A 14,794-nucleotide genomic window follows, 5' to 3' on the forward strand; every position below is an offset into this window, starting at 1 on the left:
TGACTTTGTGAATCAGTGTCTGGGTGATAGGAAGTGAAAGTTGCTCAGCTAATTACACACGCTTGATGAACTGCGTAATAACTGCTGCAGCGCTGCACATTAATTGAATGCATATAAATGACAGCAGTTATTCTAACTTGAATGATGTGTGAAGAAGTGACGTTGCTCACTGTACCCTGATTATCTTTGTTTCCAACTTTGGCAGTCCAGCTTAAGCAATTGTATTTTTTACAGCACCGAGAAAAGAAATTCCCCAATAGAAACATCAGAGGTTGACTCAAAGCCCAGTGCTTTAAAAACAAATTTAACTGCCTTAAGTAACTGCAACTGGATTCAGACATCTAAAAGAGCATACGCTGAGCAACTACAATTAACAATTAATAATTAACAACTAGCTGCAATTAACAATCAGTAGGAACTGCAAGAGCTAAAACCTTGGAAAATAAGGCCACCTTCATTTAGATGCCTAGATCTGAGTTAATAGAGTTGAACCTTACCTGGCTTTTTACCATTTCTAGCTATGACACTTTCCTAAAATATATTTGTTCTGGAGTAACAGCAGCATATAGCAACTTACATTAAATATGCAGATTACAGGTAATAGGTACCTGTGTATTTCCACACAGCTCTGTTTACCCTAAGAAGCACTCTAGGTTCAAATGTAGACCAACAATTACACAGCACATTTTAGAGATAATAACAAAAGATAATAACTTGTTGCAAAACAAATGTGTAAAGTAGTACAAAATTAATACTTTAAAGTTTTTACCAAATACCTGCTCCAAATCAGTACCAGAATATACCTTGCACATCACATATCGGTTGCCTTGGGGATTTGGAAATATCCACAAAGAAATCTGCAAATTCTCCCATGCTATCTAACACTACAATGGTAGAAGCCAAGTTCTATCTAAAACACCCCAGTTTCCAAAGTATCAGGTCACAACATCTTAACATTTCTGTATACCCCCATTAAGAGATTTGGGGTTTTACAGAGAGCTGTAATCGCACAATAAAAAAATCAACACTCACTTTTCAAAACGCCTAAAGGAAAAGAAGTGTTTCACAAAAACGTTCCAGGAAAGTTAACGCTACTTTAAGAAAACAGCATGGATCACATAGGAAGTCAACACAGATTTTCAGCTCTGCTTTGCTACAGTACCTAATAGCCACCGCACTACGCCACTGGATCATAGAGCTGTGGAGTGCCAGCAGCATCAGTGGCTCCCAGGCATGAGAGCCACCCCTGTGCATGCATATACAACGCAGGGTGTCAGCACATGAGGGACAGACACTCCTCTACACCACGAGGCCATGACAGAGAAGCTGCCAACGGGATCAGAATAGGGCAGTGAAAGAGAGATGATCGGGTGCAACCAAGTTCAAACTTTACAAACGTTATCTGCTCATCTGCTTTATGCAGTCCTCTCTTTAAGTACTTTTCTGGCTTTACTACGACACGACGGACCATAACTGTTCATTTTACAGCATCAGCAAATCAACCTCTTTCAGCTGTGTTATATGTTCCTCCTTTGCAAGGTTTCGATTTTTCCCCCATTTTTTTTTTGTACACTTTATACATACCTCCTTTTCTACAAATTTTCTTGCCGGGTTTTCTGGCACATTCCTTGGATATTCTTTTGACTGAAAAATGAATAGAAGACTAGAAAATAACATGGAGCTCCGTCACAGACAGTAGGAGCATGCAACACCACTATCTAACTCAAATATGACCTGTGTTATTAGGTGCGGAAGAATCTCAACTTGTGGTGCCTGCACATGCAATGGATAACATGTTGATGCATCTTCCCAGAAGTCAGCGGGTGGCAATGAGAATTAGGCACCAAATTTGACCTAAAAATACACGTGCTGTGGGAGAAAAGAAATGAGTGTAGACAGAATTCTTTTTTTAAAAAAAGGACAGATGCATACAAAGAAAAGCAGCATGCATACGTGTAGTATGCTGGCATGCAACAAAGAAAGCCATGCTAACAGTAGACATGAATTAATATTGTTAGAACGTAGAACAGGAAAATAAAAAGATCTCCCTGTTTTGCCTGCTATTAACTCACCATCCTCGGTTGGGACATAGATATTTAAATAGAGGCAGTCTTCATTCTGATCTTGTACATAGGTGGAAACTACATCCAAGTTATTAGTAAACCACACGGGAAGCATGACTTCAGGCAACCTGCCTTCTATAATGTTCTGGGGACACACTGGAGCAAACTGAGTGGTATTTTTGATATCTGCCCAGGGAGACGGAGGCTCAGGAGGTTGAAAGCGGCGCTCCCCTGTTGGAGGGGCAGCATACGGAACCCCGAGAAACTGAATAACAGGCCCCAGAATTTCATTATTTAGTTCCTTCTTAATCCCTCTTATCTTGCCAAAGTTGGTGGTCACCACTGGGTTGGTATCATCCAATTTTTGTGAGGACACAGCTGCAGCGTGAAGCAAAAATCCAAGTATAGAGAAAGCAAAAGTGGCATTCAATCCCATGTGTAGCAGGCGGGCTATCAGCGCTCTCCATACACAGTTCAGCCACATGGATCTTGGAAAGGCCATGGTCCCACATTAGTTGTGTGACTACAATGAAGCAATCTTATTTGTATCCACTGGTGTAAAAAGAGGGCGACCAAAGGAAACAGATCAAGTTTCCTAAATAGGAGCCTGTCAGAAAAATCTCAAAAGGCTTTTCATGCGGTAAGTATCTTCCATTGATTTCACACTTATTGAAGCTGCATCTTCACTCAGCACTATTTATCAGACTACATCCTATTGACAATTCTGTTTTCCATAGCAGCAATATGAAGAGAGCGGCCATTTACTGCAGAATCCCCTCTTATAAATCAAATCCAGTTAGCCGCAGGTCTATATCCTGGAGAAAATGAAAATAAATCATTAGTATGAAAGAGCTAATATGAGCAGAGTGATAACTAGATGTTTCACAAGTTATGTACATACATTAATAGTTGCTAGAGCCATGTAAGTAAAACTGCACTAGCTTATGGGTCCATGAAATGGCGGGTGAAGCACTGATTACTGGATTATCCATAACGTCACCTGTTGAATTTACACAGGCTTTTCAGAAGAAACAGATCTGATAGAAACCGTGTTTTTAAAATTCACCTTGTCAAGAATAAGCACTTTGCTGCTGGGCCCCATTAAATATGTGTTTATGCTCATATTTTGTTCAACTGAATCATCTCAAAATCAATTCTCACCTTATTTGCACTAGTTACCAAAAAGAAAGTCATTATTTTTTTAAAGTAAAAGAGTGAATTAAGATATACAGGCATACAGAAGATTCAAATGCTTTTTATTTCACCCCCAGCAGACGACAATACAAACATTTGTTCATTTAACAATACAACTTCCAACAACATCAGGACAACTGGTATATCTTTATAAGAATAATACAAATTACCATGCTTTGTATGGTGTTCTTATCCCTCAAACTTCTAATAGCTAATGAAATGCACCCGAATTGTGGCAGCGTGAAACAGCCACAGTAATGATGAAGGCCCACAGTCTGCTACCACCGAAGTGAATGGAAACCCTGGATCTGCACAGAACTATGACTAGACATCAGTGTTTGTCCCTGAAAACTCATCAGGAAAAGGGTATGAGCAGGCACATGAAGGATGGAGCAGTATATCACAGTGTTTACTTCAGACTCATCCCGCCTTCCTTTTCAACTGCTCACAAATGAAAACACACCATGAACACGCTCAATTCCTACCACTATTATTTTTCAATATAAACAACAAACGCTCCCGTGAGGCAGTGGAAATCTTATCTTCCATATACCCACATGCTGACTGAACAGTATCCTGGAAAAACCATCAGTTAGGATCAGGGATTGCACAATCTCAAATTCCAGACTCTATTTTCAACCACGTTAACTCAGAGGTTGTCACACAAGGCTGAGTTCCAGCACTTCTGAACATTACTCAGTGCATATCATTATATCTTCCATATGCATGTTAAACATATTTCTAACACGATTTACAATATCCTATTATTTAAAATGCAGTGTTATACACAACATAGCAGTGTAATCTTACACTCCCTATTAAGCAGTTTGTAAAGCACAAGAAATGTGTTTTGCTTTGCATAGGAAACATTTTAAACCACCTGCTTTTGAACAGCATTGGCAGTTTTAATGAGAATTGTTTTTTTATCATGTCTATACACATTGGAGAGAGAATTCAAAAGAACGGCTTGTCTAATAGTCAGACTACCCTGCAGTTTGGGTTATTAAAAAGGAGATTGTAAAAGCTATATAGGACAGCAGGAGATTTGGTTCATGTCTAGCATTCCTTTAGCTCTGAACAATCTATCTCAGGAGGCAATAAGGAGATAGATGAAGCTTTTCCACAGTTTTCTCTCTCCCTTACTTTCTCTGCTAATTCTAACACCTTCCCTGTGAAACTGCATTAACAAACAGGCTTATGCCCTTCATTCTCCAGCTTCAGACTCTCCATGTTTACTGGAAACACACCAATTTAGCTGCAGAAAATAATTCCCCTGAGTAAACGTATGTGTTTAATAAACGTGAACAGAATGGCAGGCAAACAATTGGCTCTCAGTAAGCTGTTGCTTTGTCACGTTTCAAATCTTGAAGGTAGTGGGATATTGCTTGAGAAATAGTAAAGACAGAGGACAGGTGCTGGAGCAGAGGCCGCTTCATGCAGCTTTGCTGCTCTGAGCTGATGTGCAGAGATGGAACAGGAGGTCATGGAAAGATGGAACAATTCACCCTAGAAGACATAGACCAGTTTTCAGCTCTAAGACACCTTTCTAACCCACTTTTGGTACCTAAAACAGGAAGTTTTAACAACAGCGATGGAAATCACAGGAGTTAATCAGAACAGAGACATATTTCAGATTGTAAGACTTTGGCGAGACATTTTCCTTTAAATAATAATTTCAGTTCAGAATAAGTTATGTAAATTTGAAGCAAATCATAGAGCCAGGCTACAGTTTTAAGCTTGTTCATCTTGCTGCTGCAGCTGAACATCTCTGCTGTGATTGAAAGTTCTGGTTTGCTTCCCTTGGATGAAGTTTTGCTCTAAGTCAGAAACTGGGCTAAACTGATAAGACTAAATTGTTTGGCTATTCTCATTAATTAATTTTTGGGTACTAGCTAGCTTCGGTGAATAGATTTTTAAGCCACACAAGGCAATAAACTGTAAGGCTTTGCAAAGCCAGAATCAACAGATTTGCATTGTGCTCATAACTTGAATTCTAGGTTTGCGTTTTTCCCCACGAGGCAACAGTTTATTGTTGGGAGTCCGATAGGTCAAACATCTGAGCCCATTGCTGGTTGCACCGAGCTACAACAGTAAGAACACTAACTCACACAAGTAAGGAGACTGAGACTACTCAGAACCTTTGAGAATTTTATGCCAAAATTTTATATCCAGAACTAAGTGGGAAGGCAAAGTGGGGATGCCAGCCTGGAGCATCAGTGTTGGACACAACATTTTCCTTAGTCCTCCAGCAGATGATCTACATAGGACTTTCTTGTGGTATCCGGACTCCAAAGGAGTCATCAGGAGTCGGTGAGACAGAAGCAATTAACAGGAGGGGGAATAATCAGGGAGATGAGCAGCACAATAAACCAAAGAGCAGCGATGATCAGTTTCAGCCAAGGTATAAAGCCTTAGCAGCAGAGTACTGTAGATCTGAGGAGGACAAGGAGAAGCATTTTCAGATTTTTTATTGTCTAGATGTGAGGATCACAATTGTTCCCTGTGGTAACGCAAATGAGTTCTACTGTAAAAGGTATTTGATAAAGTCTTTCACGGTCTTTGGAACAGTCTATGCTATATAGAGGTTTTTTCTATCATCCATTATTTGATTATCTTCCTTTCTGAATTTAAATTACTTTATAGCTCAGATGCTGAAATACTTTAGAACAGCATTTAGTATGCTGAGGAGCGAACAGCCCAAGATAACTTCAGAGTATCTTTGCATTTCCAATGACACAGGGCATCCCACAACCAGTCGCATCTGCTGCAAACTGCAGCAGCCAAACTCCTCTTTGTCACTCTTGCACAGAGCTTCAAATCTTAAGGGATGTCTTGAACTGCACCACCTGTCAATAGCTCCACTGGATTAATAAAACCTTCAGTGGGACTTGGTGCTCCTGGCCATATGCTGGGCCTTATTTAGTCTTTACACCACTGGCTGTTTTCTTTTTAGCTGAAGATGTACTCTGTGACTTGATATTCATGCTTAAAAATTCCTTTCCACTTCAATTTTACTGCAAAATCCCAATTGCACAAATATTCACAGAAAGTGATTGTAAGGGTTTTGAACATCATACAATGCTGCTTCACCTCAAAACACAAATACAATTTTGCAGAACCAACCGCATTTGCATCCATTTTTCCTTACAACGGTCTCTACTTACGACTGAGAGCCTAAAGATGTTTTGTGTCTCTAAAAGGAAACCTGTGTTCTGAAGAACGCTATGATCCCAAACAGGAACACGGCCAGCGAAACAAGAAGCCATTAAAGGGACAACTCTGACCCAGGGTGAACACCGGAACGGTGCGACACACTGATTGTCAACATGATCAGGCAAATCCTCCAGAGACGTATCATGAAATTTCCCATCTCTTCCTTCACATTTCAAGTTGGTAAAGGGAAGGGTTGTTTCAAATAAGGCACATTTTCTCGCGGTGCAGTAATAAAAATTTGGAAACAGACCCTGCTTTTGGGTACTTCCATAGATACTTGGTTGAAGGAAGGGATTTACATGTGTTTAGTTCAAGAAATGAGCTATTTGCATTCTAAAAAGCAGGTTTATGCAATGATAAGAGAGGAGACTGCAATCCTGAGTCTCACACACCTTAGAAAGGCACAGATCTGGAGGGGTTTGGGGAGTTTTAGAAAGCAGCTACAGATCCAAACCTATTGACATGCACAGCCTTTGCTGAAACTGCCAGCAAGGGTACAAATAAGACATTATTCTGATGGGTTCATGGTCCTACCCCACATTAGTATGAGATTACAAGTGTTATGTTACACAGGTCCGCAAACAATCTGGGGGTAGGGATTTCCAAATGCTTCAAGCTGTGTCAATATATCACTCACAGATCAGAGGATCTGATTCCTCAATGTAACTCTCACGTTTGCCTCTATTTAACATTACCTTTTGTACACAAAACCTTACGTCCAAATTAGAAAAAACTACAAGTGTATATATATGAATACATTATTCAACACAATGAAGCACAAATCAATGAAAAGTTGAATTAAATTGAGTAGATGATATAAGACTCATTTAAATTGCCATGTACTTTTCAGTTTCACTATATTTTTGTTCTTCCCCATTAGTGGGAATATTCACTAATGCTAACTCATTATTAATTAGCATTTTCATGATCAAAAGATCTCTTTAAATAATTTCTGCATCTTGGTTTGCCAAAATAAGAAGACTTCTGATCTTAATTTTCTATTAAGATGGTTTTGAGCTAGACAAATTAAACGTATGGAAAGAAGAGGGTCACTTCAGTCTTATTATCTTCCATTTACTCATATCAATAAATCATTTCCTTAAAATAGTTCTACTTCTTAGCTGAAGTAATTGTTTATATTACCAGAAGTTGGCTACAATTTGTTAATGTGGACTGTAGCTATCTGACATTTTGCACAGTAAGTAGGTAAGGAAATGGTGATTTTACCCATAACAGAAAGAATGGGTAACTCTGTCACTTATGTGTAAAGTTTTAGACAGCTAAGTAATACAGATTTAAATTAAAAATGACAGATGCACTGGCGTGGAATATAATGGGCACTGAAGTGAACCTTTATTCCTTTTAGCAGCTTATGGTTAACTCTTAAAGGGACCACATTTATACTCACATTTGAGTGCTGGAGCTATTCTACCAAACGATCAGATGGCTATTGTGTTGATGGCAGTAGTGTGCTTCAGGACATGAAGAGTTTTTGACCTACTCTAGAAACTGAACTGAATTCCTGTTAACCATAGGTCACACTAGAGAAAAACAAATATTCAACATCTGTCTCTCATCTAAGATCTCCAATACTGAAATCGGCATACGCTGCACCGTAAAGCCAAGTTAATTTCACTTTCTTCAACTAACGCTTTCTAAAAGTGATCACTTTATCAGCAGAGTATACCAGAGCTTGGCATTAGCAGAGTATACCAGAGCTTGGCATACTCTGCTAGAGTGATCAGGTGGGAATGGAGGGCCCTGAAAGGAGGTGTTCTTTCAGCATCCCTTGCAGGTGAAAATGTTCTAAGATTAGTAACGGAGTACATTACCTCATCTACATTTGTGAGCAACCCTTGGTTCACTGTGCTTAATCACGGGAGAAAAATAAATTGGGCTTTGTTAACTACCTTTAATACAGTTATAATACCAACAATATCTTTAATGGAAGATCATCATGTAAGGCAAACTTCTGTATCAGATTCAGAAGAAAGATGCCACTTTGGTTTTCCTATTTCAGGTATTAGGAATTCAAGATTAAAAAAAAAAAAAAAAAAAAAGCTAAAATACAGTTATTACCTTTTCTTTGCAGAGAACTCTGAAAACACAGATAATGGAATGAACTCGGATTTGTCTATGAATTGCTCTGCTATCTGGCTAACATATAATAACACTTCCAAAGCACACAAGAATCTTGTTACAGAGCTAGATCAATAGCTAGCTTTTTAATATGATGAAATAAAAAGAAAAAAAAAAAGGCAACAAACTTCCTTGTGGCACCAACACAGCAAATGCTCATCTTACTGGATCTGATCCTGGTCTCAATTCCATCAGTGCAATCGAGATCAAATTGCAACCCATTATAAAAACCACAGAGGTACAAATATAATTTGTTAATCATAAACCCAGCATCTCTAACTCAAGTTCAAAAGTGCTCTTGAATGGTGTTACCATGCTTACAGAGCTGTGGAGTGCACACTACATTTGGAGTGCAATATTGGCATCGTAGGGATCTATCAACTTGAGAGTCCATTTCCTGTGATGGAGCATTCTGTACATCTGTGACTTTACTTGTATTTCTTCCAAAATGAATTTCATGCTTAACTTGTTTTTCTTAATTAAACTTCCTTTAGCGGTTTCTAATATGTGCATTATTAAAACTCATTAGTCCCATTCATGCCTGCCTGTCATTTTTAGCTTCACATTCATGTATTGAAGTGCTCTGTTGCTTTATATAGGAAGCAAATTAAATAATAAATATGAGAACTTGAACGTTTTATGAGTGTCAGTATGAGAAAGTGGCTGCAAGGCCCATAAGGTTTCACACAAAAAAAGCATTACAGCTAAAGCTAACATGCTGACACATCTCTGATCTATAAAGTCTGCAGTAATGGTAGCAGTAAAGTGTTGTGCCATAGATGGGGAATTTTTCTCTCACGCGAAATAGAAATAGGATGGAGCACAGACTATATTTACCGTTGTAAAAAAATTTCAAATAAAATTTCCCAAAAGCTTAGAATATAACACTATTAAATGTCTGCAAAGATTTACTCTTTCCATCTCACTTCACGTGTAGCTCCATTTATTCAGCTCCTTGTCCTGGTATCATTCTCTACTACTCCCTGCGAGAGAGACACTCCTTTAAGTTATGGCACCCAGCCTCAGATCCGCCTGTGGCCACGTCCCGGTCACAGTGACCATGGCTCCAGTGACAGAAGTGCTTCCTAACCCAGCAGTGACTATTTCAGGGCTTCAGCCTCCAACGGAAGAACCAGTCTGGAGAAACAAAGCTCCACCCCACACCACCTATTTTTCACAGGCCTGAAATTGTCAAAATATTCACTGTGTTTTACAGTAGGGCATCTCTGAAAGTAGTTGTTCTCTCCTCCTGAGTATTTCTAACACTATGTGCCTATCCAACACTTCACCACCTACGAGTGGGTTTTTTTTGGAAGCTGGTGGATGGGACTGGGAAGGGGATAGTTAAAGAAATATCTGCAGTTCAGGTATTGCAGTGGAAAGTTGCAGAGAGATGGAATTAAGTAAGAGCACAAGATACGACATAAATGTATTCCCCCTCATTAAATTCCCAGAACCAGTTCAACAAGTGGGTTAATGGCATCTCTAGGCAGGTTGTGATTGAGTAGATTTAGAAAAAATATTTTACATTGCCATTTAAGTTCTCTGCTTAGTTAAAAGGATATGAGTCACTTGAAATATAATATTTTAAAGTGTCCTTGATCATTTTTATGATTTTACATGCACGTGTTGCTAATTTCAAAGCATTAGATTCTCCTTTGTAATGGTGCAGAAGACCTAACCAAGCATCAATGGAAAGTAGCAGACTACCCAAAGGCAGCACTAAAACTGATTATGCAGAAAATGTTACAAGAACAAAATACAGGAATTCAACAAATGGGGGTAAGGGAGCTCCAATTGCTTTTCTTTTAATGGCCTCATCTATAATTTGCCTATAGCAGTGGGGAAAAAAAAAAATCACGTTGAGGTATCTGGTGCAGATCTGTACATGGCTGGATTACCAGAAAGGCATGTGCAGCAGGTACTGTGCCCCATGGTTTCACACCCAGGGTGTCTCCTGACACCACCACTCCTTTTTTAAAGAGCAAAGTGGGGTCCTGGAGTGGGTGCACGGGAAACCTCAACCCTGGTAGTAAGTGACTAGCTAGGCACTTGTTCTCTTTGGTGTTACAAACAGCACATCATTAACTAGTGATTCATAATTATGAGAATGAAGTTTGTTGGAAAAAGTGGGGTCTCCAGAGGGGGGTGAAAACACGCAGCTGAGTCTATCCCCTTGTAATTGTGAGAATTCAATAGTCATCCGGGGAACGCTAAGTCATCACTTGCCATTAACACAACAGGATGTGTTTCAACATCCACGCTGAATCAATATATCACTTGTTGAAGTTTGCACATCATCCCCTTTTTTACATCCCCAGTCTCCCCACCACTCCCACACGAAGTCCTCTGCAACAAGCAGGGAGAGAGGAGGCATCTCTCTCTGCATGCACATTCCTTCCTGATGCAGAGCTCAGAAGCAGGGCTGCTGTAATGGAAATGTGCTTTTATAACGGCATTTATTCAGCAGTCAGGATCTATTTTTGTCACTCCCCATTATATTTATCGTGGATGGATCTCTGGGACTAACAAGAAATTACATTGTTTACTGGATCAGATTGATTACTGCCCATCTTCCATTAAAAGAAATACCCAAAGGTTTCTACTGAATCTCTGGCAAAATATTGTCTTTTCACTATTTGCTTTCAAAGAATGTCTGTCTCCTTTTGCTCTTCTTTTTCACTATTTAATTTTTAAACAGTTTCTTTTTCATGTGATTAAAAAAACATAATAAATATGACAGCAAACAAATAATTCAAAGCTAGCCAAGGATCTGTAATACAGCTCCACGTCTCTATTAGAAAGGAATGTGTATTTGCTTTTAATAAAGAAAGGCACGCCAATCCATTACAAACTAAGACCATATCTAAGCCTCTGCTTTCTTTTCCTTTCCCCAGACTCCATTTGAACAATTACAGTGGTTTGTGCTTGTGTATGTGCCAGTGGATATTAAATATGCAAACTGATAAAAAATAAAACTGCCACCATTACCACGTTCAAATCCATTCATTTGCAAATCAATTTATCTGCCTACAGCTCTGTCCCAGTCTTTAAATAACCCTCCTCAGCAGCCTGCTCCACCTCCAGCCAAATAATCCCGAGCAAGCCCACTTTGTTAAGGATGTTTCAGTACCATCAGCCAGGAGATCTCCTTACCCTACCATAGAGAAAGGGGTGAGATACCCAAAGCAGCAGCAAGTCAACATCTCTGCTCACTTCCACGCAACGTACTGCCTTAAACAGCCTGAACGCTCTCTGATGGCTTAGCTGCTACTTCACTTAATCACAAAACAGAGGTGTTCAGCCAAATCCTGCTTCCTAGTACACTTAGCGTGATTATCCTCAGCCTCATTTTTCTCCCTGCAGCCTGCATGTGCTTCATATCAAACACACAGAATAAATCAGAATTGTTGCATGTGTTTAAGGACACCTCGACCACTTACTGCAAAACTGCTTTTTGCTGCCTTGCTGCAATCTGTAGCTGTAGCCTAGGAAAACTGTTGTCATGTATCAAAAGTAACTAAGAAGTATCCTTCTTTGCCTGTGCATCATACAACAGAGGGAAAAGGAGGGTGGGGGGGGGGGGGGGGGGGGGGGGGGAAGGAAAAAAAAAAAAGAAAAAGAAAAAGAAGCAAAAGAAAGAACCACCCAAGCAGTATTTCCAAACATGGCTACTTAGCTCTTGGCTCCCAGTCTGAAAATCTGATTTCAAAGATGCGAAAGTGGGCTGTGTGTTACAGCTGTTGAGCCCACACAAGTCTCAGTGCAGTCAATGGGAATCAGTATCTCTGAAAATCAGGGCCCTGAGTAATGAGCTCTATTTTTACATGCTCATTTGTACCATGCTTGGTCTTACACTTGTCAGGTGCCTGTAATAAAGTGCATGCAATTTCATAAGTATCTTTTGCTTCAGATTAAGCCAGTCCAGAAAGAGAAAGGAGGAAAGTTCCCCAAGCTCACAGTGTTGCTCCTTCAGCAAGCACAACATCCAGATGCATCAGAAATGCTCTGGCAGTAAAAATAAAAATAATACATACATATAAATATACATTAAAAAATAATTTTAAAAGCAACAACAACAGACAAACAATCTGATAAAAAGCAATGCAGGTAATTCAAGGAGCCCCAAAAAGTTATTCGGAGCCTGATCACAAATACGTGTTTTCAGACATGAGTGATCTCTGGAATGCAGCGGTGCAACCCGGACCCACTGAGGCTGTGGACAGTTGCAAACACTGCCACACTGGAAGTCAGCAGGAGGAAAGAAAATATTTCCTTGAACAGTTCCTTACACTTCTGCTGAGAATAATTAAAAAAAAAAATCTGCTCTATTTCCAATCCACAGAACATCTCAATGTACTAAAAGCATGCACTTGGGTATTTATACTATCTATAAGGTACGTTTCCATTTTATACCGGTGGCTGTTAATGCCACAGTTGTTCGAGCTCAACCAAAGTGGCCTTCCAGAAAGCAAAAGCAGTGTCAAACTGAGATGCTGTTCCTTGGAAAGGTCAGCACATTTATGGGAGAAAATGGCCTGTCCAGGCTGTGTCACCTGCAGCTGCAAGAACGCACCGCTGTAATGAGGCTCTGTTTTCCTTTATTTAAACAATTATTTTAATGTAATTGATCTGGAACCATACGCATCCTTAAAATGATTTGAGATAATATCCTTTCTGCTGATTCCAAGGTAACTTTCTGGCTTTAATTATAAGTCAATTAATATTAAGTAATTTGACTGATTAATTTTAATTAAACCTGCTGAAAATTGATTTTCCTTCAGCGAGATGAGACGAGAGCAACCGTCAGGAAAAGAGGAAGGGGGGAAGGAAGGGGGGGGGGGGGGGATGCTGTGGGGGTGGGGGGAGCAGCGCTCAGCCCCCGCACGGCGCTGCCCGGAGGAGGCAGTGCCCGCACCCGGCCGGCACCGAGCGGCCGCAGGAAGCGGCGGAGCGCGGCCCTGGGGGCAGCGGGGAGGAAAAGTTCTCCGGGGCGGCCGCGTGGGGCAGATGTGCGCGTGCAAATCTCCCCGCAGCCCCCCCTCCTCCCCGCAGCCTCCCCCGAGGCTCCGCTCCCCGGGCGGCTGCAGCAGCGCGCGGCCCCTCGGGCACCGCACGCGCACCTCCGGGCTCAGCCCCGCACCGCCCTGGCGCTGCCCGCGGGCTCAGCCGGGCTCCCGCACCCCGACCCCATCCCATCCCCGCAGCCCATCCCCAGCCCGGCCCGGGCTCGCCCCGCACGCCGCCAGCATCAAAGTATTTACCAGTTCGCGGCCGCTTTTCTGCAATCCCCGCTGAAACTGTAATTCATCGGATTCGCCTCCTCCGGCTCTCTCCGAGCCGCCGGGAGCTGAAGGTTTCCCAATCGCGCCCCGGACGCTTCCCAATTATATCGATTTTGAGATATTTTTCTCCCCTTTCCTCGGATCGGGGCGAGGGGAGGGGGGGCTGGAAATCCCCATCCGGAATTCAGCCTCATCCGTGCCGAGCCACCTCCATTTAAATCCGACCATCAGGCAAGCAATAGAAATGATCAAACGCTACTTCTCTCCGTCTGCAGGCAGATAATCCTCCTAATCCAATAGATCTCCCCCGATCCGAAATTGCCCTCCAGACGAATCCCTTTCGCTCGATGTCCGGCGGTTGAGCGCGGAGCCGCGCGGTGCCGCGAGGATGTGCGCGTGTGTGCTGTGTGTGTGTGTGTGTGTGTGTGTGTGGAAGTGGGGGTGAGCGTGGCTGCGGGGGGGCCGCTAATCTTTTTTGGCTCCTGGCTACACGGCTCGCCGATACCGCCGAGAACCCTGCTTTTTTTCCCCCTATTACACGTTTCCACTCCAAATTGCTGCTGGATGAAAAATGGTACAAAGATACCCCCAGCGGCAGCGCGGCGAACAGCCCCGGCCCCTCCGCACCGCCCCGGCCCCGCTCTCCTCCCCCCCCACCGGGCACCCCCGGCCCCCACGCGGGGGCTCCGCGGCACGAGATGGGCTCGAGCCCCTCCGGGCTGCACGGCCGCGCGGAGCCCCTCGCGTGACCGACGCGAAGCAGAGCGGCCGTGCGCACCTGCGTGTGTGCACACCGAGCTACAGCCGCGTGCAACGCTCTGATGTTTCACACGGGCATCACTGAGTAAGCAACCATCTCTTACTTACTCAGACCGTCAGCGCACACAAAATATGGGGCTG

The 14,794-nt window shown here is 42.0% G+C and overlaps 1 protein-coding gene across 7 annotated transcripts in view; it reads right to left on the minus strand.

The window, feature by feature from the left end:
• The window catches only part of NLGN1 (neuroligin 1), a 304,610-nt gene extending 290,150 nt beyond the window's left edge, over positions 1 to 14,460 (minus strand). For 4 of the 7 annotated variants that reach the window (NM_001398453.1, NM_001398455.1, NM_001398454.1 and 1 more), the window contains exons 1-2: positions 13,874 to 14,460; positions 2,073 to 2,878 (exon numbers count right to left, since the gene is read on the minus strand). In NM_001398453.1, coding sequence (NP_001385382.1) covers positions 2,073 to 2,565 — 493 coding nt within the window. In that variant the 5' untranslated portion in view covers positions 2,566 to 2,878; positions 13,874 to 14,460. Of the gene's footprint in view, positions 1 to 1,584; positions 1,645 to 2,072; positions 2,879 to 13,873 lie in introns of all 7 variants that reach the window. The other 3 variants (XM_046898434.1, NM_001081502.2, XM_015291655.4) reach the window with 1 other exon arrangement.
• Between the last annotated feature and the right edge of the window lie 334 nt (positions 14,461 to 14,794).

The sequence above is a fragment of the Gallus gallus genome, chromosome 9, assembly GCF_016699485.2.
Source record: "Gallus gallus isolate bGalGal1 chromosome 9, bGalGal1.mat.broiler.GRCg7b, whole genome shotgun sequence".
NCBI lineage: Eukaryota > Metazoa > Chordata > Aves > Galliformes > Phasianidae > Gallus > Gallus gallus.